This window comes from Schistocerca americana, chromosome X (genome assembly GCF_021461395.2).
Source record: "Schistocerca americana isolate TAMUIC-IGC-003095 chromosome X, iqSchAmer2.1, whole genome shotgun sequence".
Taxonomy (NCBI): domain Eukaryota; kingdom Metazoa; phylum Arthropoda; class Insecta; order Orthoptera; family Acrididae; genus Schistocerca; species Schistocerca americana.
Genome location: NC_060130.1, coordinates 581,510,482 through 581,538,102, shown reverse-complemented (window position 1 = coordinate 581,538,102; position 27,621 = coordinate 581,510,482). Strand labels below are relative to the sequence as shown.

The 27,621-nt window shown below is 37.2% G+C and overlaps 1 protein-coding gene across 3 annotated transcripts in view; it reads left to right on the top strand.

Annotated features, from left to right (window-relative positions):
* The window catches only part of LOC124554913 (epidermal growth factor receptor kinase substrate 8-like protein 2), a 197,047-nt gene that overhangs the window by 143,530 nt on the left and 25,896 nt on the right, over positions 1-27,621 (top strand). For all 3 annotated transcript variants that reach the window (XM_047128600.1, XM_047128602.1, XM_047128601.1), the window contains exons 7-11: positions 253-469; positions 1,360-1,480; positions 9,538-9,773; positions 11,910-12,066; positions 22,264-22,421. In XM_047128600.1, coding sequence (XP_046984556.1) covers positions 253-469; positions 1,360-1,480; positions 9,538-9,773; positions 11,910-12,066; positions 22,264-22,421 — 889 coding nt within the window. The remainder of the gene's footprint in view (positions 1-252; positions 470-1,359; positions 1,481-9,537; positions 9,774-11,909; positions 12,067-22,263; positions 22,422-27,621) is intronic.

Genomic DNA, 27,621 nt, shown 5'->3' with positions numbered 1-27,621 from the left:
AAGTTGTGAATCTTATATTATGCCTAGTTTCTTAGTGTGCTCTTTCACCCACTGAATTTACTGAAATGCAGGATTGATTAATTATTATGTGTATTATGTGTTTACATCCAAATAGGAGAGATTTAGAATTGGTATGAGATATTGTGTCAGAAATTGCTTGCTTACTATTGACAAGTGTTATGATTTAAATCTAAAAAGCAACACTCCACATTAATGTAGTAATGGGTTCAGTTAGAATATTTAATTTTTCAGAATCAGAATCACGTGGTGTCCCACATGCAGAATTAGCATCAGGGATGTATCCTCAACGTGATGATATGCCGCTGAATGATGATTCAAGTTCAACATCAAGTGAAAAGTATGAACGTGATGTTACAATACTTAATCACTGTTTTGATGATATTGAAAAATTTATTGCAAGGCTTCAACATGCAGCTGCTGCCTCACGAGAACTGGAGCGCAGGCGCAGGTAAATGCGCATACATTATACCTGAGAAAACTAAATCCGACTGTGTATTATATTGTATTACCATTTTGTGAATTCATGCATTACTCAACACAAAATCATATTTATTGTGCATAATAACATTTGAGATTTACAACAGTTATGAGACTACACATACATAATTTCTCTTTGCAACCTCTAGAGGTGACTGTATGGCACATAATTGTTAGTTGCTATTGAATCGTAATACTGAAGAGTGAGTTTCAGTGAATAAAGTGTGTTATTTGTATTCTTATGTATGTGTGTTATTACTAAAGGTGGTGAGATAACAGTGTTCTGTGACAGAAATGACGTGTAGGTCTGCTTTTAGTTGCTACTTCTTTGTATTTGACATTTATCCTATTATAGGACTAGTAGTGAAGCAATGATACATGTAAGATGTTTGAATGCCTCGAGTATTCTCAAAGATTCTTTTGTGTGCCATGATCAGATGTCGTTTTATATCGAACCCTATTTGCCATGTCTTTCTTTTTCCAATAATACCAGTTATGAATGATCCATGTCCATGTCTCCACTAAAAGTGGGAAAATATCTTGCTGCTTGCATTATTTTTAGTGCTATATTCTCATTTTGCCTCCACTCCCTCTTCCTGGGCCACATTAATGCACCCACTCAACTGTAGGCTTCCAGAGATTGATGGCATTATAATATATTTTAAAATTGTGTCTTTTAGATGTAAAATAACTGTCATTTGATAATGTCATACACATTTTCTACATTTATCGTATATAAAATTGGAATGAGCACTATTCTTTAATAACAAAATAATTTCAGCTGTACTGATCAGTGGTAATTGCACATTCTACTCACATAATGCAAATACACTATTTATTTCATTTCTCTGTAAACAACAGGACTCGCAAGTCAAAGAAGAAAGATCTGGGTGATGGTATGCTGACAATGAGGGCAAAGCCTCCACCAGAAGCAGAATTTGTAGATATATTTCAGAAATTCAAGCTTTCCTTTAATTTGTTGGTGAGTAGTATATTTTTTTAAAATTCTAGTAAATACTCTTACTAACAATGTTCTTAACCTGACAAACTCATTTTATTTAAAAACAACAATACAGAAAGGATAGACTACCACTCACCACATAAAAAAAGTAGGAATATTCAAGCTTTCAGACAAAGTCCTTTCTCTTACGCATTCACACAACAACAACTTACATTCACATGGCTGCTGCCTCTGACCACTAGAGCCTGACTGTGACTGGCAGTGTACTGTGTACAGTAGAGGAGCTGTTCAGAGATGACAATTGTTTGTATGAACGTGGCAGTGCACCTTGTGATAAAGCAGCATGTGTGAGGTGGACAATAACATTCCTGGAGTGGTCTGGCCTGCCCAGATTCCCAATCTGAGCCCAGTGGAACACTTTTGAGATGAGTTAGAACACTGATTACACTACAGGCCTAGTTTTCAGCATTACTACCTTCTCTGGTTTTAGCTCTTGAGGTGGAATCGACATCCATTCCCCCACAGTCATTCAGATACCTCATTGAATTTGTCCCCACCCAAGAGAGTTCAAGCCATCATAAAGGTGAAGGTGGAACACCCTATTAATGCCTACTAATAGGTGTCAGGATACGTTTGACCAGATAGTGTACTTGGAACAGATATATTGAAAAGATGAGCAATAGCTATGTAAGACATTTGTAATACATGTGTTAGTTAACAGTTATTATGAGGAAAGACCACCTCTGACATACTTGATGTATTTCATTTATTTATTGTATAGCATACATTACTAGTTTTTATACAAAGATAAATAAATTACTGTATAACAGCACTTCACTACAACTCTCCAGCATAATATAACACAAAAGACAATAGCTGTAGGTGAATATCAAGATCTTTTATACAAAGTTCTAGGACTTGTAGAAGGGAGTGATTACATAATATTTTGAATTGGGAAATCACCCATACCTTAAGAGCTATGAGCATTTGTTCGAGAGAGGAGGTGTGTTTCACAGTTGTGAAGGTGAACAAGTGTTCATAGCTCCTCAGGTATGCATTTTAGAGCCCATATTTATTGGACATTTTTTCCTTGTTTTGGTCTGTACTACCCCCTCTGAAAGTTGCCCACCCTATAATCTTTGTAACAACACTACCAGTACATGTATTCTACTGTGAGAGTTATCAGAACGGCTTTCAATTATAAATTTCGACTCATTCGTTTCTGGGTCAAGGACCATTAACTGAAATTTATACATTTATCCTTCTCCATCATTCTAGAAAGTTTGTAACATCATCATAGTATAACCCTGTATATACATACATTTACAGATGCTGGCACCCACAACTTCGACATTCTGTAGCATTGTTGGATGATGTCTCCGGACATTGTTTCCTATTCAAAATATTATGTACTCACCCCCCTGTACAAGTTGTAGAAGTGTGTTATGGGAATTTTTGATCACCCTGTATAGTTTATCACACCTCTTATCACGGTCAGGAAATCTTTGAAAGGACCGTTGTAGGTACCTGTGGGACATGTTGAAACATGAGCAACTGTCTGTCATTCATCACCACAGTCACAAGATGGTGATGAAGATTTGCCTTATTTTTGGAGAGTGTCTGCATATCTTCCTCTGCCCATTGTGATGTGTTTCAGAGTAGTTCAAATCATCCTAAGCTGGTTGAATCTTGGGGTGGCTCCTCCTAGATGCAGACAGTTTCAGGCACTATGGAGGACAGTTTTGTTGCCAACAGCATTTTGTCCATGGATGCTATTGATTCATTTTCAGTAAGAATCCTGGCTGTCATAAGAGTGGGATGTCTTGATCATAACATTTTTTCCCTCCAGTGGGACTACATCATTCAGTATTGAAAGGTTGGGGTTATCAACATCTTCTGGTATTCATTTAATAGTGCACTCTTCTGTCAGATATCAGGAGGTGGAATGTGACTCAAGATAGGTAACCAGTAAGTGGGAGTAGGTTGTATTGACCAACTAACTACATGCATGGATACATTAAGTTGCACATCTATGTTTTTCACATATGGACTATTAAGCCAGACAGATGCACAGTACTCCGCTACATAGTTTACCAGTCTGAGTGCCAAGACTTGAAGAGTGTCTGGTGACACAAGAATGCTATTTCTGCTTTCAAGCTTAGCAGATATTCATGTCAAGTGCTCCTTAAAAGAAAATATACTAACATGATCCCAAGTTATTTTGGATGCACGTTGTGACAAACTTTGTCTTGCTCAAAATAGATATGAGGGCTTTGTGTGCCAATCTGTTGGACAAATGAAAACATGCATCTTCTCTTTCATTTGAGTTAGGTTGTAACCTCAATTTATGAAAGTATTAGCTTAAGATTTCTACATCACTTCAAGTGCTTTCTTTGAAGACTTATCAAGTCTTCGAAGGAAGAACTTGAATACAAATTCATGATTTCCAGATACTGATGGCTCCAGTATGCCAGTATCATACTTTTGAGTGTCTGTACATAAGATGCATACGGGGCCCGAAGATAGCATATTGAATTGCCAAAACTGGTTGTGAAACTAAAAAAAAATAACTTCTCAAATTGCATGACTGTTTGCTGATTTCCCTATTTACATATTCACCGCTTCTGTCTTAGCTGCTCTTAAAGAATTCCGATCTGTTTGCAAAATTCCACCAATAATCGTCAAGCACAGTATCAGTTCACCAGATAAAATAGATACATTTTGAGATTGATGATAGACTTCTTGTAGCCATCAGTCTAGCTTTGTATTCAATTGGACTGGTGATACTGATTTTTACTAATACTGCTGTGTAATGTATATTTTTCACATACATTAATAGAAATATTTGTAATAAAGATACTGAGAACTGGAAGTTGGAAGATGGGAAAGGATAGAAAAGCTACATTCTAAAATTAGACAAGAATAAAACTACCACACTTTTTTTAACTTACAAGGAAGCTAACTGGCATTAGGAGTTTTTTAAATTGTATGTGTTTATGATACATGAAGTCCGAAACTCAAATATTACTCACCAAAGGTAGTTTGATGCAGATCTAAAAAATTCACAAGAAAATTGATTTTGAAGTTTTCTAAGGAGCTTTAATTCACTGTAGTTATGCCAATTTTCACAACTGGCCATGTGACTCAGTCAGTATCCTGGAGGCTGATAATCAGTATCTTGTATGTGTTGTAGCAAGCCTAGATGATACTTTGATAGTTTTACTTCTGAAGGAGGTTGAGCTATTACTATAGCACATATAAAAAAAAATTAGTTAATTTTAGTAAAACTCTGTAATAGATGAATATTTAACTTGGATGAAATCTGTGTCCACATGAGTAACAGTATATATTAGCATCGTCACAGAAGAAAGCGATAATTGTTTACTTCTTTGAAAGGTACTGAATGACAGCACACATCCCTGTACATTTAGCTATTAACTTTGGTATACAGTTCTGACTGATGACACTAGCTTGCTGCTGCATCTGAACTGCAGTGATGCTGCTGTCAAACAGGACTATCAAAGAGTGGGGCAAATGGCACTGTGCTCTGATATAAGTAGATTTACAGCAGCGGTAATGTATGGAACCTGTTAAGGACGTGTCTTGGTCAATGTCTGTCATTTGTTGCTGCATCTGACAGCAACTGTCTTTAGCTTGTGATTTCATCATGAGGTACCAACATTCCTATGGGACCTCACTCTTCGGACAGTATCACACTATGGATCACTGATTCAAAACTAACTGTAGTCTTTTTCTTGTTTTATCTTTTCATTCACGTACAATACTTAGATCATTTAAATATAAAGTTCATCAAACATGAGCTAGTTAACACACATGTAATCATCATTTTTTAATAAAAAATGCATATCTTTTCATTTCTAATTGCATATCACGTGCAAAATTCCAGTTTCCATGGCAAATGTAAATTCTTAATTTTTGATATTTTATAAGCAGAGTGTTAATAAATTTGTAATGTTTCTTTTAAAAATAAAAAATCATTATTGACAATCTTTTATAAAATATTGGTAATTATGAAACTTCCTGGCAGATTAAAACTGTGTGCCAGACCGAGACTCGAACTCGGGACCTTTGCCTTTCGCAGGCAAGTGCTCTACTATTGGTAATTACAATTTTGTATTTGCAATGAAAACTGGAATTTTGTGTACTGCATGTAATTAAAAACAAGAAGGTGTGTGTTTTTCATAAAAATGATGGTTAATTGTGTGTTAATCATTGTATAGTTGATGAATTTTATATTTAAATGATGTAAGTATTTGAAGTTATATATTATATATATATATATATGTGGGTTGATGAATTTTATATTTATATGATGTAAGTATTTGAAGTTATATATATATGTGTGTGGGTTTTAAGGGAGAGGGTAAGGAGTCATTCCAATCCCGGGAGCGGAAAGACTTACCTTAGGGGGAAAAAGGACGGGTATACACTCGCACACACACACATATCCATCCACACATATACAGACACAAGCAGACACACATCCTTTCGTCTTTCCTTCTCCTTCCCTCTTTCCTGATGAGGCAACAGTTTGTTGCAAAAGCTTGAATTTTTGTGTGTATGTTTGTGTTTGTTTGTGTGTCTATCGACCTGCCAGCGCTTTCGTTCGGTAAGTCACATCATCTTTGTTTTTAGATATATTTTTCCCATGTGAAATGTTTCCCTCTATTTTTTTTATATATATATATATATATATATATATATATATATATATATATATATATATATATATATATATATATATATATATATATATATATATATATATATATATTAAAGTTTCTCTGAAAACTGCAAAGAGTTTTCTCGAGAATTTTAGAGAGTTGCATTGAACAGCTTTCGGTGATTGATACTTGAGTTCTGAACTTCACATTCCATAAATATTCCTTGTAAATATACCTAGTGATAAGAAAGAGATGGAGGGATGGATGGAGCCTTTTGTACTTAAGTAAAACAAATAGAAAAAATTAAAATTTCCTTGCTATTGAATTCATATTTCTGTTCTTCATTGATAAGGGCATACCGAGGATAGGGGGGGGGGGGGGGGAGGGAGTTCAGAGTGGGATGGCAGAGGGGTTAATGATGAAATAAATTTGTGGTTTTGTAAGAAATGGCTCTGGGTACTCGTTGACCTCCATTACATAGTGTAGTGGCCTTCTTCAAACTGATACTGAATTGATACATGTGTGTTTGGTGGAGAAGGATGTCAGTACACACTTATTCCTGGATCTCATATAAGGGGAAACCTCCAAAGACTTCTTTGAGACTGCTACTTAAATTGGAATCAGAACCAGGAATGTTGATCATTGTGTAAATCAAGAGTAGGAAGTACCTGAAATGTACATGAGTCACCATTTTAATCAAAGACATGATCTGTTGTGTTCTTCATACATTGTGTACATAAGTGTATATAAGTTATTAATGTTACGCCAGTCAGGTTTTCTGACCATAGGTACTTCATGCTACCAGTACGAAACCAGGGCAGCTCTCTAGTAAAACTATATGTATTTGACATTTAGACAGTATTATTTTTTTATCCTTTTTTATTCTGTAGTTTCAGATTTCCATTTGTTTTATCACATTTATTGTCCTATGCACAGTCACACTTTTGTATGACTAACATATTTTACCTGTACAAACCTCACAGACATGTAGTATCACCCAAGACCAGTTTTATGATAACAGAGACATTAAATATCCAAATCATTTCATAGGTTATATGTGGGAAAAAGCTGTATTTTGCATGAAATCTGTTTGCAGTTGGATTCTCAGAATTGTCACAGTAAGCCTTTCCATGGTGCACACTGTCTTGTAATGTATACCAACATCTTTTTGATGTTCTCACACTAATTAAATGAACCAGGGAGGGAACATGCTGCTCTTGTCTTAATCTTCCCTGTATCCATTTTTTAATCATACCGGTAAGGATTTAAGAGTAGAAAGAAGTTCTTAAGAAACAGTTAAACCGTGGTTTTATAAGCTGCCTCTTTCATGAATGAATGACATTTCTTTAACATTCTTGCCATGAATCTTAGACAATACTTTACCTTTCTTTCCCTTACTTTTATGTTGGGATTCAACATTAAATTGCTCTTGACACACATCCTTAGATATTCTGCAGTTTTGACTTTTTCTGCCTATATATGTGTTGTATGCCTGATTCTTGTTGAACACCAATTAAGTACAATTAAATCCTATGGATCAGACAGAAAAAATACTTGTAGAAGTCAGTGCTTCTTTGCAATTAGAATACTCTGGAGATTTACTGGACAACTCAACATTAATGCTGGAGAACATTGCAATTTTGTAATGCTGGGAAGGAAGTCTAATTCAGACTCTTGGTGCACATACATGCCATCAGTTCACTCAACGTAGGCACAATATGCTGTTGAACGGAGAACGGAGACTGCACCACATTATGAAAATAAACATCTCTGTGTGCAAGCCAACTATTGATGGCCAGGAATAACAGAGTCCAAATCAGTGTCCAGAAGATAGCCAAGTTGAATACTGTCGAAAATTAAGTCCACCGGAGAGTATGTAGTACACATTGACGAGCTGAGACAAATGAGGCCAAGACAGTCTAAGGCAGTCTTTAAATCTGCTGCTGTTGTTCACCCACATTACATGGGGCTGACAGATATATCACTCCACACCACACCAAGAGACCTTGTCGGATGCATGTACAGTTATATTAATTGATCCATTGATATGTCTCATTGGGTTAATATATGAAGTATAAGGGAATTTTGAATTCTGAAACAAAGAACTGATCGAGGGGAATCAAATTCCAAGCTCCCACCACAATTAACTTTTCATATTCCTTACCTATATGAATAATTCTTTTTACCTCATCATATAATCTCTTCATATTCTGCAGAGCGAGAAGGCATATACATGTGTACTACTGTGATAGGTGTAAATGCAGCTCGCACACATGACCACTGGCTGCTGAGGACAGACTGCAAGTAACTGCAGCCAGCAATGGCAGCCAGAGACAGTGGTCGTGCGCGTGCGCCAGTGTGTGTGTGTGTGTGTGTGTGTGTGTGTGTGTGTGTGTTGTCTAATTCAGAAGAAGGCCTTTTGGCTGAAAGTTGACTTGTTTAGCAGGCTTTTTGTTATGCCTGTGTGTGATTCAACTTCTCAGTTATGTGGTGAGTAGCAGTCTATCCTTTCATAATATTGTTGTTATTTCATCCTGGATTGTCTTATTCTTTATTAGACATACTTCTGCATTACACCTATTTGATTTTGTGTTGATCATCCTGTACTGACCTGACCAGTAGCCCTGTTATTCCTGCTACTGCACTTCATTAATTCCCACTGTATCTAACTCTAGCCTCTCCATTACCCTTTTTAAAGTCCTTAAACTATGTGCCGAATTAAGAGGTCCAACATTTCATGCTGTAAACTATAGAACACCAGTTATGTTTCTCTTGATGGCAACATCGTACTGAGTCATATCTGCCTGTAGATTCAAATGGGCAACTATTTTATCCCCAAAATATTTTACTGAGGGGGATGTCATCATCATTAAGCCACACAGTAGAACTATATGTCCTTGGGAAATTAAATGAACATAGATTCCTGTTGCTTTCAGCTACTTGCATTACCAGGATTCATGCTGGCTAATGTTACAAGTCCAGATCAGTCAATCATCCAGTCTGTTGCCCTGCACAAGCTTGAAATTGGTTGTTGGTGGCATGGTTGTGCAGATATGTTGTGCAAGTTATGAAATTGTTTGTTGTGGTGTTTTCGTCCACCTATGAGATAAATTATAGCAACTTATCTAAAACAATTTCAAATGCCTCAGATGCATGGCAAATAATAGTGTTATTTTCTACCTGCAGATTTTTAAATTTGTTCATTTTAGAAGTGTAACTTGTTATGAGATTGAAATATTGTTTTTGGTGTAATTTAACTTTAAATATTCTTTTGTTGCAATGTTAATAGTAACTGAAGATTAATAGGTCAAATGCTAATAAATTGTTGTTATTTCATTTAAATACAAAAATTTATTAAACTATGTTTTTTGAGCTTCTTTTCTTTTTTAACAGGCTAAACTGAAAACGCACATACATGACCCCAATGCTCCAGAGCTAGTTCACTTTCTGTTCACTCCCTTGGCATTAATTGTGGATGCATCACATGACACACATTATGGACCCAACTTACCAGCAAAGGTGGTGTCTCCCCTACTTACACAAGAAGCTGTTAATCTTTTAATGAACTGTGTTACAAGCAAGGAAACTGAACTGTGGCATTCACTGGGAGATGCCTGGCGTATACCAAGGTATGAACAAGAAGAGTCTGATTGCTGAAGTGTAAGGTTTTGTAAACTCTGCGCCATTATAATATACGTATGCTAGTTTTGTACAAAGATTTTCGGAATACAAGGTTTCAAATTTATCAAGTATATGAACACTTTGAATATTTTCGACTTATAACACTCCATTCTCGCCATAACTAATACTGCTTTACAGAAAAATATCTGTAACACATCTTTAAATGGACCTTAACCAACTAAATCTCTGTTAAGCTTATCCTTCATCTTATATTAGTCATTGGTTTATGTACTTCAAGTGTAGATGCTGATGCACACATCACAAAAATAATTGATGCAGGTGCAAAATTAGTAGTTAATGGGTGAGTGACTGGGAAAATGGGTTTCTATCATTCATAAACATGTGTATTACGTTTGGTCATACCACTTATGTGAAATGTCAGTAATAGTCTTTGGGAGTTTGAGTTTTTATTGTCTAAGTTTGATTTTGTAGAAATACAATTATATTGTAAAAGGTACATTGAATTTCTATTTTGGTTGTAACTCCATTGTCTCGTTTTACATATATAACCATAAAGAATTATTGATGGCTTCTATCAACACTAATACCACACATATGCTAGTTATTTACTTATGTTTGTTATGTGCATAATATTTTTTTGGTGCCATAGGTATTTTTGAGCTATGTACTGTCACAGTATGTGTGGAGAATGATGCAAGAAAGTTCATCAGTTGCCAGACAAGGCAACAGTTGTTTAGAGTAATTCATGATGATTCAAACAGTTTAGGCAAATAAGTGGACAATACATGATTAAAACATAGTTTCTCTTGTTTGACTAAATGAAAACAGTGGGTTAGCTAGAAAATTACTCCAATTTTGTTTGAGGAACTGTTATAATAACTGTTGATAGTACATCCAAATGTTGGGAATCCAGAAATGATGATACGTGCCCAAACATGCAACTTTGTTAATCAAATGAAATTATGTTTTCAGGAAATACAAAACAAAAGAAAGCTTTGTCTATCAAATTAATTCATAAATATTCTGTAGGTGTGGATTTCAGATCACATACTGTTCTGAATATCATTTGGTGCACTACAGACTGTGGAACTGCCATCAGAAGAAATAAAAAATGTAGATGAAGCTCATTTTTTAAAGATTTTTGTGGTTTTTACTCTGAATAGAACATTTTTCCTATTACAGTAAATAAATATGAATAAAGTACTTTCAGTTTTCTTCATTCTGTAATGAAAATGAACTCTGACTGAGAAGACAAGACTCATCCTTAAGGAAAAGTGCTGCATAACAAGTAGACGTATTAGAAGCAGAGATGATGGGCTTGGTAATGAAATGAACATGTTTCTGGTGGGTGTGTTAGTGTGTGTGTGTGTGTGTGGGGGGGGGGGGGGCACACACACACACACACACACACACACACACACACACACACACACACACACACACACACACAGAGATATATATATATATATATATATATATATATATATATATATATATGTGTGCGTGTGTGTGTGTGTGTGTGTGTGTGTGTGTGTGTGTACGCGTGCGTATGAGCATTAGGACATACATGTGCATGTGTGTGCTCTCAGACAAGTAATAGATGTAGATAAGCATATTTATGGAATTGAGTGGGCAGTATTGTTTTTGCACTGTGATGATGATTAGAAATAATTTGAAATGAAATTAATAGTTTTTAATATCCTTTTCTGGCTGTATTTTAGTTTGATTGCAATGTTATATTTTGTGTTCATTTCATAAATAAAGAATTGCTTGTAAAGCACTCTGGCTGTATTTACTAAATTCTTTCTCCACACTTCTCTTTCTGCAGTAATCTTCCTCCGTATAATCGTAAAATGTACTACATTTTTATTTCCTTCTTTCTGTTCCTATACTATGCACATGGGAAAATTTCAGGTTTTGGGGCTTTTTATTCTTCCTTATGCCATACATGCTTGTGACATTCTCCAGAGAAAACGGTGGATTTTAACACACAGTAACAGTTCAATAATGTGGTCATTTAAAATAATTTTTGTTGTAACCAGTTAGCTTAGCTAAGTAAGAGACAGTCATACAGTTACAAATATCCATTCAAGAAGGTAATGACAAATGATATTTCATTGCAGTAATCAGTGGAAGAGTTATGTAGCACCATACCATCCTGTTTTCCTTGATGGTTGGTCACCAGAGTATCCTGTCACAGATGAGCATTCTGGTCCCCTCTCATCTTCTGTAGAAGAAAAGAGGACACATCCAGAAGACATGAGGGCAGCAACCCATGAGGTAAATTGAATAAGGAAATATAAGTTGCTTTCTGTTTCATTCAGTGCAAGATTCTGAAACAGAATGGTATTTAGATAATGTCTGATAAACACTGCAGTATAGTTACTGAAGGGATATTGCAATAGTTATAAACAGAGGGAAATGAACATAACCAAAAAGTCATTGTGAGAAGAATTCATCTCACAAATAAATAACAGCATATAAGTCTAACTAAACAGTTTGTGATGGTTAACCAAAGATTTCATATAGCTGAACAAGTCCAGTCCACTGTTTTGATAAAAATATTGACATGTATGCATATAATGTATTGAAACCATTGATTGTCAGTCCAGATTACAACATAACTGACAATGGAGTGAAATTATCTGTTAATCTAGCTGGATGAACCCAAGTGTTGCATAGAGCATATTCAGGAGTGTGAACGAGCACTGACAAGACAGTCACTCAGAAACGTAAAAAAAAGTTGCATAACAAACATGTTTGAAGTGGGATACCAGTCAAGCCATATGAAGGCACGAGTGTTTTCAGGCAGTATTTTTGAAGAAAATGTACACTAGGGGTGGGTTTCCTACAGGACTCCATATCTGAAATGCTCACATTATGCAATGTGCATGAACTGTCATAAATCTTTGTAAATACTGTCTGTCCTTCAATACTTCCATGTGTTTTATCTGCTCTAGTCCTGTGAAAAGTACCTAGGTGGTGTTCACACAATTTCAGTACTATTAGTTGTTTAGTTGATTATATACAAGAAAGTGCACTGCTGCTGTGAGATACTAGACTTTCTATCCTTGATATAGATGAGGTATTGCATTCTGTGCGCTTCATAAGTGATATAATAATGTGCCTTCCTCATCACTCTCCTTCCAGACAATTTGTTTCTGCAATTTGTACGATAAATATGCAGTAAGATATGTCATCACTGGTGTGAGATTCGAAGTTAATATTCTTCAATGCAATACGAATTTGTATTGAAAAATAATATTAACATTTCTCAACTAACTCCTACATGAAGAACAACTACATTTAAAATCCAAGTTGGGAGGGGGGGAGGGAGCACATCAGGAAAATGATAATGGTGTGTTTAAGAGTTATGATGCAAGTAAGTGTTGAATAATGAGTTTCCAAATATGGTAGTTCCTTGGACTCACAGGAAAGTTGCAGGAATCTAATATGAATAAAAAAGGACAGCATAATATATACATCTGTAATACACGAGTCACTTATTAGTGATTGGCAGATGGTGCTTTTACCTCAGTTATCTGTGTCCTTTAGGGTTCCATCTGTTTCATTTTGGGTTACATTTCTGAATTTAGGGAAATAAGAAACGGCAATACATCTTTGTAGATGATCTATTGCATTGTACTTCATCTTACAGTGGCAACACAAATGATATTTTGAAGCTAGAGTTATTTTAGAGTCATCATTTTGTACAATCGTGGATACGATTCTATAGGCCAACTAAAAATTTTATTTGGATAATATTTTGTTTCCTTGTAGTTTTCCAAAAAGGCACTTGTCCCTCTTATGTTGTTGTTGTTGTGGTCTTCAGTCCTGAGACTGGTTTGATGCAGCTCTCCATGCTACTCTACCCTGTGCAAGCCTCTTCATCTATGAGTAACTACTGCAACCTACATCCTTCTGAATTTGCTTAGTGTATTCATCTCTTGGTTTCCCTCTACAAGTTTTACCCTCCACACTTCCCTCCAGTACTAAATTGGTGATCCCTTGATGTCTCAGAATGTGTCCTACCAACCAATCCCTTCTTCTAGTCAACTTGTGCCACAAATTCCTCTTCTCCCCAATTCTCTTCAATATCTCCTTATTAGTTACATGATCTACCCATCTAATCTTCAGCATTCTTCTGTAGCACCACATTTTGAAATCTTCTATTCTTTTCTTGTCTAAACTATTTATTGTCCATGTTTCACTTCCATACATGGCTGCACTACATACAAATACTTTCAGAAAGGGCTTCCTGACACTTAAATCTATATGCAATGTTCAAAAAATTTCTCTTTTTCAGAAACATTTTCCTTGCACTAACCAGTATACATTTTATATCCTCTCTCTTCGACCATCATAAGTTATTTTGGTTTCCAAATAGTAAAACTCACATATTAGTTTAATTGTCTCATTTCCTGATCTAATTCCTTCAGCCTCACCTGATTTAATTCAACTACATTCCATTATCCTCAATTTGCTTTTGTTGATTTTCATCTTATATCCTTTCAAGACATTGTCCATTCCGTTCAACTGCTCTTCCAGATCCTTTGCTGTCTCTGACACAATTACAGTGTCATCAGCAAACCTCAAAGGTTTTCTCTCTTCTCCATACTCCAAATTTTTCTTTTGTTTTCTTTACTGCTTGCTCAATATACAGACTGAACAGCACTGGGGAAAGGCTACAACCCTGTCTCAATCCCTTCTCAATCATTGCCTCCCTTTCGTCTCCCTCGACTCTTAAAACTGCCTTCTGATTTCTGTACAAATTGTAAATAGCCTTTCGCTCCCTATGTTTTACCCCTGCCACCTTAAAAATTTGAAAGAGGGTATTCCAATAAACATTGCCAAAAGCTACCTCTAAGTCTACAAATGTTAGAAATGTAGGTTTGCCCTTCCTTAACCTATCTTCTAAGATAAGCTGTGGGGTCAGTATTGTCTCACATGTTCCAACATTTCTACGAAATCCAAACTGAAATTCCCTGAGGTCGGCTTCAGCCAGTTTTTCCATTCATCTGTAAAGAATTCATGTTAGTATTTTTGGAACTGTGTATTATACTGATAGTTCAGTAATTTTCACACCTGTCAACACCTGCTTGTTTTGAGATTGGAATTATTATATTCTTCTTGAAGTCTGAAGGTACTTCGCCTATCTCATACATCATGCTCACAGATGGAACAGTTTTGTCATGGCTGGCTCTCCCAAGGCTATCAGTAATTCTGACAGAATGTTGTCTATTCCCGGGGCCTTGTTTTGACTGAGGTCTTTCAGTGCTCTGTCAAATTCTTCACACAATATAATATCTCCCCTCTCATCTTCATCTACATCTTCTTCCATTTCCATAACATTGCCATCAAGTACGTCACCCTCGTGTAGACCCTCTGTACACTTCTTCCACCTTCCTGCTTTTCCTTCTTTGCTTAGTACTGGTTTTCCATCTGAGCTCTTGATATTCATACAGGTGGTTGTCTTTTCACCAAAAGTATCTTTAATTTTCCTGTGGGCAGTATCAGTCTTACTCCTTGTGATATGTGCTTGTGATATTTCCTTGTGATATTTTACATATGTCCTCCAGCCATCCCTGCTTAGCAATTTTGCACTTCCTGCCGATCTCATTTTTGAGACATTTGTATTCCTTTTTGCTTGCTTCATTTACTGCATTTTTATGTTTTTCCCTTTTATCAACTAAATTCAGTATCTCTTCTGTTACTGAAAGATTTCTAATAGCCCCCGTCTTTTTATCTACTTGATCCTCTGCTACCTTCACTATTTCATCCCTCAAAGCTACCCATTCTTCTTCTACTATATTTCTTTCCCCTGTTCTTGTCAACCATTCCCTAATGCTCTCTCTGAATCTCTCTACAAGCTCTGATTTTCAGTTTATCCAGGTCCCATTGCCTTAAAGTCCCACCTTTTTGCAGTTTCAATCTGCAGTTCATAACCAATAGATTGTGGTCAGAGTCCACATCTGCCCCTGGAAATGTCTTACAGTTTAAAAGCTGGTTCCAAAATCTCTGTCTTACCATTATATAATCAATCTGAAACCATCCGGTGTCTCCAGGTGTCTTCCACATATACAACCTTCTTTCATGATTCTTAAATTAAGTGTTAGCTATGATTAAATTATGCTCTGTGCAAAAATCTATCAGAGGCTTCCTCTTTCATTCCTTTCCCCCAGTCCATATTCACTTACTACTTTTCCTTCTCGTCCTTTTCTTACTATCGAATTCCAGTCCTACATGACTATTAAATTTTCATCTCCATTAACTATCCGAATAATTTCTTAAATTGCATCATACATTTCTTCAATCTCTTCATTATCTGCAGAGCTAGTTGGCACATAAAGTCATACTACTGTGGTAGGTGTGAGCTTTGTGTCTATCTTATCTACAATAATGTGTTGATTATGCTGTTGGTAGTAGCTTATTCATGTTCCTGTTTTTTTTATTCATTATTAAACCTACTCCTGCATTACCCATATTTGATTTTGTATTTATAGCCCTGTATTCATCTGACCAGAAGTCTAGTTCCTTCTGCCACTGAACTTCACTAATTCCCACTATATCTAACTTTGACCTATCCATTTCCCTTTTTAAATATTCTTCCCTACCTGCCCGATTAAGGGGTCTGACATTCCACGCTTCGATTCGTAGAACACCAGTTTTATTTCTCCTGATAGTGACGTCCTCCTGAGTAGTCCCCATCCAGAGATCCGAATGGAGGACTGTTTTACCTCTGGAATATTTTACCCAAGAGGACGCCATCAAAGCTGCATGCCCTCGGGAAGAATTACGGCTGTAGTTTCCCCTTGCTTTCAGCCATTCACAGTGCCAGCACAGCAAGGCCGTTTTGGTTGATGTTACAACGCCGGATCAGCCAATCATCCAGACTGTTTCCCCTTCAACTACTGAAAAGGCTGCTGCCCCTCTTTGGGAACCACACGTGTGTCTGGCCTCTCAACAGATACCCCTCCATTGTGGTTGCATCTACGATACAGCTATCTCTAGCGTTGAGGCATGCAAGCCTCCCCACGAACGGCAAGGTCCATGGTTCATGGGGAGAGGGTTCCTTTTATACAGATCATGAATATGTTGTCTGGTACAATGTTGTAGTGATGAGTATTACAATTCCTATCACACTTTTCGTGGTGTGCCTAACATTGCTTTCACTTTCTGTGAAGATTTGCCATAATCTATTTCTATATTTAGAAGAATATTGTGTAAGTGTTCATATATCTGTTACAAGTATACAGTGAGTGAATGCTTTAAAATCATGAAGGAATGCAAAGTTAACCTTTTACTTGTGTTAACAGTTTATCGAATTTCATAGATGAAGAGAAAAAGCTGGTTTTCATGGAGGTGGAGGTCTTACAACAGTTGTGTAGGCAGAGGAAACCATACATTATAAGAATAGTTGCATATATTATTTGCTAGATCATACACACTTATTTCCTGTTCTGATGCCACTGGGGTGAATGTGGAAGAGACGGGAATAGTTAGAAGTGATGGACAGATAGAGAGCGAGATAGAGAGAGAGAGAGAGAGAGAGAGAGAGAGAGAGAGTAGAAGAAGGAAGACACTGTATAACAAAACTCTGAGGTTTTCAACGAAAGTATCAGTTTGTTGGAAAATCAATGATGAGGTATGGGGTTGGATGAAAATACGGAAACACCATGAGAAATACATGCTTGAACATAAATGCAGATGCTAGCCAAGTCTGGAGTTTGTTCTGCTGTATTTGACCATGAATACCATCTGTGTCATATTCTTAATATACATGTCAATCACTGTTAGAGCAGTGTTTTGTGTAGTTGTGAGTGCAGGATGTCAAAGTTAAGTGAACTCAAACATGGATAAATTGTTGGTGCTCATATGGTGAGTGCTTCCATGACCAAGGGAGCCAGAGTGTTTGGTGTTTCAAGAGGCACCATGTCAGAGATATATACTGCTTAAAGAAAAAATGGGAAAACATCATCCGTTTTGTCACGATGCTGACAAAAGTGTGTGCCGAGCCATCGTGACAGATGATCATTAAAGAGAATTGGCAAGCTGGAAATCTTAACCCATTCATCGCAACAGGAAAACTCAGTGCTCAAGCCATAAAACCAGGATTATGGAGAAATGGAGGGATGTCATTTGGTCGGGAAAATCTTGTTTCACATTGTTTCCAACTTCTGGGTGAGTTTATGTTCCAAAAGTGAAACATGCTGGGGGTTCAATGATGATTTGGGCAACCAAACCATGGTATTCCATAGATCTCATGACTACTCTGCAAGGTTGCATTACTGCCAAGAATTATGGACGAAGTTTAAGCAAATTGTAAATTGTGGCCTGGAGAGTTACGTGCCTGGTAAGTGGATAAAAGATGGAAAAGACCCACCATGGTTTAATAACGAAATTCATAAGATGCTGAGGAAGCAGAGGCTGTTGCACTCTAGGTTCAAAAGGGGATCCACAAATGATGACAAGCAAAGGTTTGTAGAGATTCATTTGTCTGTGAAAAGATCTACGTGCGAAGCATACAACTACCACTGTCACACCTTAGCAAAAGATCTGGTAGAGAACCCAAGAAAATTCTGGTCGTATGTAAAATCATTAAGCAGGTCTAAGGCGTCCATTCAGTCCCTTGTTGACCAGTCTGGTGTGGCAGTTGAAGATAGCAAAATGAAAGACAAAGTTTTAAATTTCATGTTCAAGAAATCATTCACACAGGAGAACCATACAAACATACCATCATTTGACCATCAGACAGATTCCCATGTGGGCGACGTTGAAATAAGCGTACCTGGCATAGAGAAGCAACTTAAAGATTTGAAAGCAAATTAATCACCAGGTCCAGATGGAATCTCAGTTCATTTTTACAAGGAGTACTATATGGCATTGGCTCCTTTCCTAGCTTGCATTTATCATGAATCTCTTGCCCAGCACAAAGTCCCAAGTGACTGGAAAAAAGCACAGGTGACTCTGGTATATAAGAAAGGTAAAATAACGGACCCACAAAATTACAGACCAGTATCCCTAACTCCTGTTTTCTGCAGAATTCTTGAACAGATTCACAGTTCCAATATAATAAACTTCCTTGAGGCTAAGAAGCTTATGTCCACAAATCACCATGGTTTTAGAAAGTGGTGCTTGTGTGAAACTCGCCTTGCCCTTTTCTCCCATGACATACTGAGAACTGGAATCTGCTCCCACAGAATTCATGTTGGCGCTTCTTCTTTGGTAATGATCTGGTTCATCTTCACAGAAGACCACATAACTTTGTTTGGGATCAAAACTGTCATGTTCATGGAACTTCACAAATCTTGACATTCTGAATCGTGTGATCTCTTGATAACCACAAATGATAGATTTTCAAACAGTTGGAATAGCCTACAAAAACCTCTTCATTGCCTTTAGGATCAAACTCTCCTTTGTTTTAAATTTAAGTTGGTAATTTATCCAGGATGACAACCTTTTGCCTAAATACATGAAGATTAGATAGATCAGATTTTCTCTTCAGCCACTTCTCATATGGATTTTCATTGTACAGTCCTTTAGTTAAAAAACGACTTTGGATGTCGTTGCCTGAAATGATTTAATATTATGACCAGTCTAATTTTCAACTAGGTTTTAGAATTCAACAAATTTATTGACAATTTTTGCTTTATGTCGAAGGAAATGGACTTGATACCATGTGCTGTGATTGTCACAAAAAACCTGCACCATCTTGATATGTTGCTGTCATTGGCCTGCAGAAACCAGAGTGGATTAACTCCAGAAGATTGTTTGAGTTCCTTTCTCATTTGGTGAAGGGAGTGGATGTGATTTTTTCTTCAAGGCATATAGTGCATCAAGTGAGATTGACATCATTGATTTCAAGCCTCTCACATTGAGTATTTTGACCAAATCTTGCAAGTTCAACTGGCTTATCAAGCATGCCAGATTTGTGTATCATTTTTCTTAACTTTAGGTTTGGCAACAACAGATGCCTGTGGACGATTTTCTTATAAATAAAACAATTTACCAATCTGTTTACTATCACTTTGACTTTACCCTCTTCCTGGCAGATTAAAATTGAAGTTTCACATCAGCACACACTCTGCTGCAGAGTAATGTATTCTCCATGTGTTGTAGTTATCACGTGAAAGTGTTTCTATTCAAACTCCATGTGCAACAGTCACATACACCATATTTGACTTGTTACTGAACTTGTTTATGTCCACACTTTTCAGCTTACAAATTTAAGTTTTTGTCTAATCAAAAAAAGGAACTTTTGCCAATCGAATAACCTGGGCCCGTAACCTGTTGTTCTGTGGTTCTTAGTTGTGTGCTGTTCTCTGTACAGCGAGCTTTGAATAAAGGTCTCCAGTAATTACATGTCTTGCCTGTTTTGTCAAACCATGTTCCAACAGATAATTAGAAAAATTCTACCAAGTGAACAACTATATCTACAAATTGCATCATCTTTAATGAAGAATTCAAATAATAGAAAGAAACAGTTTGCAAATATTTAACATTAGCAAGGTGTATGGGTGTGCAGGGCAGCACACACTGAAAGCTCATTCAGACACACAGAAAATATTGCAGCAGACCAGTGAACATTTTATTTTTGTTTGCCAGTATCAAACATTGTAACAAAGATGGGAAAGTTACGAAGTTTGAATGGGGATGAATCTTCAGCTTTTATGAATATCACACATTGAAGTGTGAAACTGTAGCCTGTACAGGAGGTGAGTGATGGCTGTGAGAATTATATGTTTCACATAAAACCCGATAGATCATATACACTATGTGATCAAAAGTATCTGGACATCTGGCTGAAAATGACTTACAAGTTCATGGTGCCCTCCATTGGTAATACTGGAATTCAGTATGGTGTTGGCCCACCCTTAGCCTTGCTGACAGCTTCCACTCTCACAGGCATATGTTGAATCAGGTGCTGGAAGGTTTCTTGGGGAATGGCAGCCCATTCTTCACAGAGTGCTACACTAAGGAGAGGTATCAGTGTCTGTTGGTGGGACTCCCAAAGGTGTTCTATAGGATTCAGGTCAGGACTTTGTGCAGGTCAGTCCATTACAGGGATGTCATTGTCATGTAACCACAGGCCATGCATTACGAACAGGTGCTCAATTGCGTTGAAAGATGCAGTTGCCATCCCTGAATTGCTCTTAAACAGTGGGAAGCAAGAAGGTGCTTAAAACATCAATGTAAGCCTTTGCTGTGATAGTGCCACACAAAACAACAAGGGGTGCTAGCTCCCTCCATGAAAAACACGACCACACCATAACACCACTGCCTCCGAATTTTACTGTTGGCACTACACATGCTGGCAGATGACGTTCACTGGGCATTCACCATACACCAAGCAAAGTGTTGTTTGCCATTTATTGGCACGATGTGTGGCTTATGAGCAGCTTATGAGCAGCTGCTTGACCATGAAATCCAAGTTTTCTCACCTCCCACCTAACTGTCATAGTACTTGCAGTGGATCCTGATGCAGTTTTGAATTCCTGTGTGATGGTATGGATAGATGTGTGCTTACTACACATTACAACCATCTTCAACTGTCAGCAGTCTCTGACAGTCAACAGACGAGGTCGGTCTGTATGCTTTTGTGCTGTATGTGTCCCTTCATGTTTCGACTTCACTATCACATCAGAAACAGTGGACCTAGGGATGTATAGGAGTGTGGCAATCTCATGTACAGACGTAAGACACAAGTGACACCCATTCACCTGACCACGTTCGAAGTCCATGAGGTCCGCAGAGTGCCCCATTCTGCTCTCTCATGATGTCTAATGACTACTGAGCTCACTGATATGGAGTACCTGGCAGTAGGTGGCAGCACAATGCACCTAATATGAAAAATGTATGTTTTTTTGGGGGGGGGGGGGGGGGGGTCCGGATACTTTTGACCACATAGTGTACCTAGCAGTGGACAATAAAATATATAATCACAGGATGATAAACACCTCATCACATGGTGCATTGTAATGTACCATCTTTGATCTTCTACTCCCACTGATGTCTTTTACTCCATCTTCATCTCGTTTTGTCACAAAGCAGATGGGTCCCTATCAATAAATTTTGGTATTGTCACCTTAGAGTAACAATTAATACAAACACCTGCAATATCCAGAGAAGAGAGTATAGGCTATGCCATATTTGCTATCTAATGATTTGATCAAATTTTAAGCTATGTTCCCATACTTGCAGAAAATAATAATGATTTAAAGAGGATCCACCTTCTTGCAAGAACTTAGTTTTTGTTTTGCTTAACCCCAAAAAAATTTTTCACCCCATTTGTGGCATCCTCATCCTCAGTGGGTTTTTTATTTTATTTTTCTGAAACATATACATATACATTTTATGTAAGGCAGGAATATGCTGATATCAGATTTTGTTGTTGTTTAGATGGCATATGTACTTTACCTTTTTACTTCATTTTATAGTGAAGTAAATATGTATTTAGTCTCAACATTTCTGCAACAGCCTGATCTCCGTGACCAACATTACCATCACCGTGAACCTGAGCGTGATGATTCACACTATAGCAGTGACTACTTTGACTATGAGCAGCAGGATGCTTCCCCTCCTGATCCAAACAGATACTACAGTTCTCGAACTGATAGGTACAGTCGTGATGAAAGGTAAGTGCATCATAATCTGAAGGCCTGATTTCAGAAGTTCAGTGTGTCAGTTTTTTTATATTCTTTACCATGAATGTCATCAGTATACAATAAATAGAAGGAAACATCTTAAAATTGAAATTACCATCAATTATAGATCGAAAAAAGTTATACTTTCCATCCAGCAACAGATAGAGGCACACATAAAATTTTACATAGGTGCTGGCTTTCAGAACCACAGCTGTCTCATCTTTGATACCAGGTCTGCATAGTTCTCCTAGTTAATCCTTGATTACACACAGTTCTCATAACCATTTCCTCCTTTTTTGTTGATGAAGCAAAATTCTTGCACTTACAAAAATCAAACAACAGTTGAAACACTCGTTTGGCATTACTGGCCTATAGACCCCATCTGGGGTTGTTCAGCAGCCATGAAGCAATGTCCATTTGTTGACACTGGTACTGATTTGCAACAGACTGTAACATCAGTCTAAAAACAAGCTAACATTTATTGTGCAATCAAGAAGATTAGGGACAAAACATTTATTGCACAATCAGGTATAATACCATCTTAATTACTTCCTGTATTTGTGTCATCTCCATGAAGTTTGCAAAACTATGTTTTTATTTCTAGTTGCAGGTATATTTTTGATTCATATATAGATTGAAATAATTAGAAATAGAGTTCACTATCAAGTGGGACTGTAATGATACTTATACAAGCTGGACACATGTCCAGCCCATAACCACTGTTTTTGAACTAAATAGTTTCTGTGAAATGCATACTGTTGTAATAATACTCCACCAGAGCTAAATTTTTTTTTAGCATTTTATTTGCCACTACCAGTTCAGAGTGATGGCTCATTCTCAGGTGGCACATAGATATAAGGGGCCATCTAAGAGTTTCCATTTGATGTCATTGCCACAGCATGTAAGTGACGTAACTCAGTCTGATGTGGGTATATAAGCACTGACATGTAAGAAAGGGACAAGAGTGGCATTCGCATCTGTCCAACATGCATGATGTGAATGCAGAAATGTGAGCTATGGCGATGTTATTACCAAATTCATCCAAACAGGACCAGCATGCTGTTATTCTTTTCTTGGCTGCCAACGGACAAACACTGCTATACCTTCATCAGAGAATGAAGAATGTGTACAGGGCAGCATGTCTGTTGAAAAGCACAGTAGCAATTTTTCCAACTGTGTCAGGGTGTACTGAGGAACAAGGAACCATTGGAGGGCTGTAGGGGGGGGGGGGGGGGGGGGTGGTCAGGAACCAAAGGCAGGATAGGGGTCAGATGGAGACAGATGTTGAATTACTTGGAGGGGGTAGGGGTAGGGGGAGGTGTGTAGGAAAAGACAGAGGTTTGGAAGGTGTGGAGAACAGAGGAGCTGGACAGAAGGGTTCCATGAAGGGATCCAGGAGAATAAAGAAGGAAGGGGTGGAGGAAATATTGTTCCAATGGTATATTTTCACTAACTTAATATAACAAACATAATGACATTAAAATTACATTACAATAGAAATGACCATGGTCTTTATTTTTCAGTACATTATTATCTTTTAAAGTAGACCATTATGCTGGTACACCTATCCCTTCCCCCCTCCAAGTAATTCAACATCTATCTTCATCTGACCCTTACCTTGCCCTTGGTGCCCCCTCCCCTCCACCTACAGCCACTCCCCCTTGTTCCTCATTCCTATCCATCCCCAGTTGACTCTGACACAGTTGGAAAAATTGTTATTTTGTGATAGGTTTTGTTTTGTGACATGACCCACCTGTGGTGTCAATAGGTTGAAGCTTGCTTGCATGTCTTCCTTTATAATGGCAGCATCTGTGTTGCTTCCTCTCTCAATGTGCCTAGTTGTCTAAGGTGCTGTATGACGTATTGTACATCCTGTGACAGGTTTTGACTCATAGCATATTCTGTTTTATTTGTTTATTTATGATACGACACTGTTAAAAAAACAGATGTAACATGGTAGGAATATTTATGTTATTTTGCATCTTACAAAATTTATGTCTTGGTTTGTCTCGATCTTTGACATCAACGCCATCTGGCGTCATGTCGTTGCAATACAGTCCTCAAGTTGACTACCTTCAGTCTACAGTGCGAAGTCTCCAAATGACATCTTTTGCAAATATTGCCTAATGGCAAATGCGTATGAGACTATACATTTTTCTTGTATTGCTCACTTATGTGATCTTCCCTAAGCATAGTGTAAGTACTTCTACGTAATATGTATTTCTGATCTCAGTGTTACTTTGGCCTCGTAAGTATTATGTATTAGCTTTTTGAATTTGTTTTTTGTGTAAATTTTGCCACAGTTATCTAATGATGATGACTAATGATAATAATGTCATGTGACGACAGCCTCCCATCGGGTAGACCGTTCACCTGGTGCAAGTCTTATGATTTGATGCCCCTTCGGCGACTTGCGCGTCGATGAGGATGAAATGATGATGATTAGGACAACACAACACCCAGTCCCCGAGCGGAGAAAATCTCTGACCCAGCCGGGAATCGAACCCGGGCCCTTAGGATTGACATTCTGTCGCGCTGACCACTCAGCTACCAGGGGCAGACTATGACGATGACTCAAAATGGATCATGAATGAAGTTTTTAGTGATCAAGACATTTTCATGGAATTACTACGTGCAAAGTCAGCTATGTGAGGAAAAGCTGAAAAGAACACAATAGAGGAGGGAAAAAGAAATGAAAGAGAAAATAAGACAAAAAACGATGCAAGAACTAACACTTGAAATTATGCGCTGTCCTTTCTGCTGGTATTTTAGGCTTAAAATATCAGGCCACTAAGTACCTAGTGCTGTCAGTAGATGTCACACTCAATGAGTCAGCCATCTAACTTCCCAAGTTTGCTGATTTCACCTAAGCAAAAAGCTATATACCAGCAAGGGAGAGGAAGTTATTTGCACCATGATAAACTCAAGTCTGGTGTCATTATGATGTGCACACACAGTATTAAAGATGATTGAAGCTACATATCAACTTTTGAGATCATTTGAGATGCTAAACTAAGGCAACCTTTCTAGCAGATGAATTAAACGAACAGCTCATTCCAGTTTTGGAAGCCATTGCTGTCCTTTGTTTCTTTGAAAATGAGAACTTGCCACCTTTCTTGAAAGAACCTAACAGTCAGGTATACAAATGGTAAAACAAATTATGCAGATATAATGGCATCGTGGTTGTCAATCATATAGTTTTGTACCAATAGTGTTCAGATGTACTGTGTATTTGATCTTTTTTGCTTTATTCAAAAAATGTTGCAAGCTGCACTGTGGTATAGATCCATATTAAACTCAATGAGGAGAAACTGTAAATACCAGATTACGGATTGCGTATGTGCATTAGTGTATTTTGACAAGTTCAATGTCTGAAAATAACACAGTATTATGGTATGTCTGTTTCATGCCAAAAATAGAAATAAAAGGAGTTTGCTATTAATATAAATATTCATTTAGTACCCTTATAAACAACACAAAATGCATGATTCATAAAAATGTGTACTTATTTGCCAACAGGCTTAAGTTACCATAATATCCAAGTTCTTTTCATTGAAAATGTGTAACATTTGTCCTCATGTACCCCATTGTGTTATTTTTAACACTGTTATTAGTATTTTTCTTTAAATCGCATTCAAAAGGAAGTCACAATTTCTGTCATTTTAAGCAGTGCAGTGCACTGAGCACTTTTGCAATCATTTGTTATGATTTGTACTTCTGCATTTTGAAGGTACTTCGGATATTCATGGCAATCCTAAACATTTAGGCATGACTAATGACAATGTATGTAAGAAATATGTCAACTGTCAATTAAAATGGAATGAAGATATTAAAGTATGTGGGAAAACAACCACTATGGCATGCTATGCCCTTTATCTTCTAGGAGCATTACTTTACATTTTGTGTGTCAGGGCAGACTTCTTGCTTCCTGTTTGATGTAAGGAAGGCACAAGGAAACTCCTGTCTCATATTGCCTAGCACTAATAATGTAGTTAATTCAAAGTCATGTCTATTTAGTTCATGTGTTGCATCCACACAAACACAGCCATGTTCATATTTCTTCAAGAGTTCCCTCTGGGCTTTATTCATTGTAATTAATGCAAAATTAGAGCTTTTTAGGCTTTTATAGTTTCACTAACTACCCCTTGGGATTACAAAATAGCTCTGTGTTATCACCTGGGCTTATTTCATGCACCAAGGCCTTTACTCTAATTGCGTCCTGATGTGTTACTGATGAGGACAAGTTGGGTTAGTATTTGCAATATCCTGCCTCATTAGGAGATTAATCCTTTCCAGTTCAAAACCAGAGACTAAATCTCTGATTTTATTCACTGTAGTCTGAAAAGGAATTTTCTTCCTCATATCTACAGCTATGCTGACACTTTTTGTTTCAGTTAATCTAATGTGACATGAGTTATTGTCAAGACCAATATGCTTTGAAATAAATATTACCTGGTATGGACCACCTGAGGTCTGAGTAACTTTACTTTGTACTGGGCACTCTCCACCAATTTTTTTGCTTCCTTGCAATTTAGAATGTCTGATACCCTTACTCTGTGGAATAGAGTGACCTGAGTGATGGCGTATATAATAATGTCTCATAGTACCATCTAGTACCATCAGTGGCCATTTTAGAGCTACCTTTTTTAACAAAGATTGCCCTTGTTATCTTCTCAGTATTTTCTTTCCACTTTTCAATCTCAGAAAACACTGAGAACTGTGTATTTTCCATATTAACCTGAACATTGTGCATTACATCTAGATTGTCTAAATAGCACTTTTCTTGACAATGCTTCAAAATTACACACACAGTACTTTATTGACTTTCTCCCAACTCAGTTACTTGAGATTTCACCAAGATAATGTTGCTGATGACACTTGAAGCTGAATTCATAACTGAAAATTTTATCGCAGGCTTTACACTAACTTTTTTGGAGAGATGCAATTACATTCAATTTATTTGGGTGAATCTTTGAAGTATGTTCTCTAAGATGTTTGTCATATTTGTACTGCTTCCCATTCTCTGAACACTAGAATTGCTTGCATTCACTGATGCCAATAAAGAAACTAAGTTTGTTTCACCAATACCAATACCGAACATACAAAAAATATAAATAAAACAGTTTATTGCATCAGTTGCAAGTAAACTGTTTTATTTACTCCAATAGTGACAGCCCTCATGATACCTCCT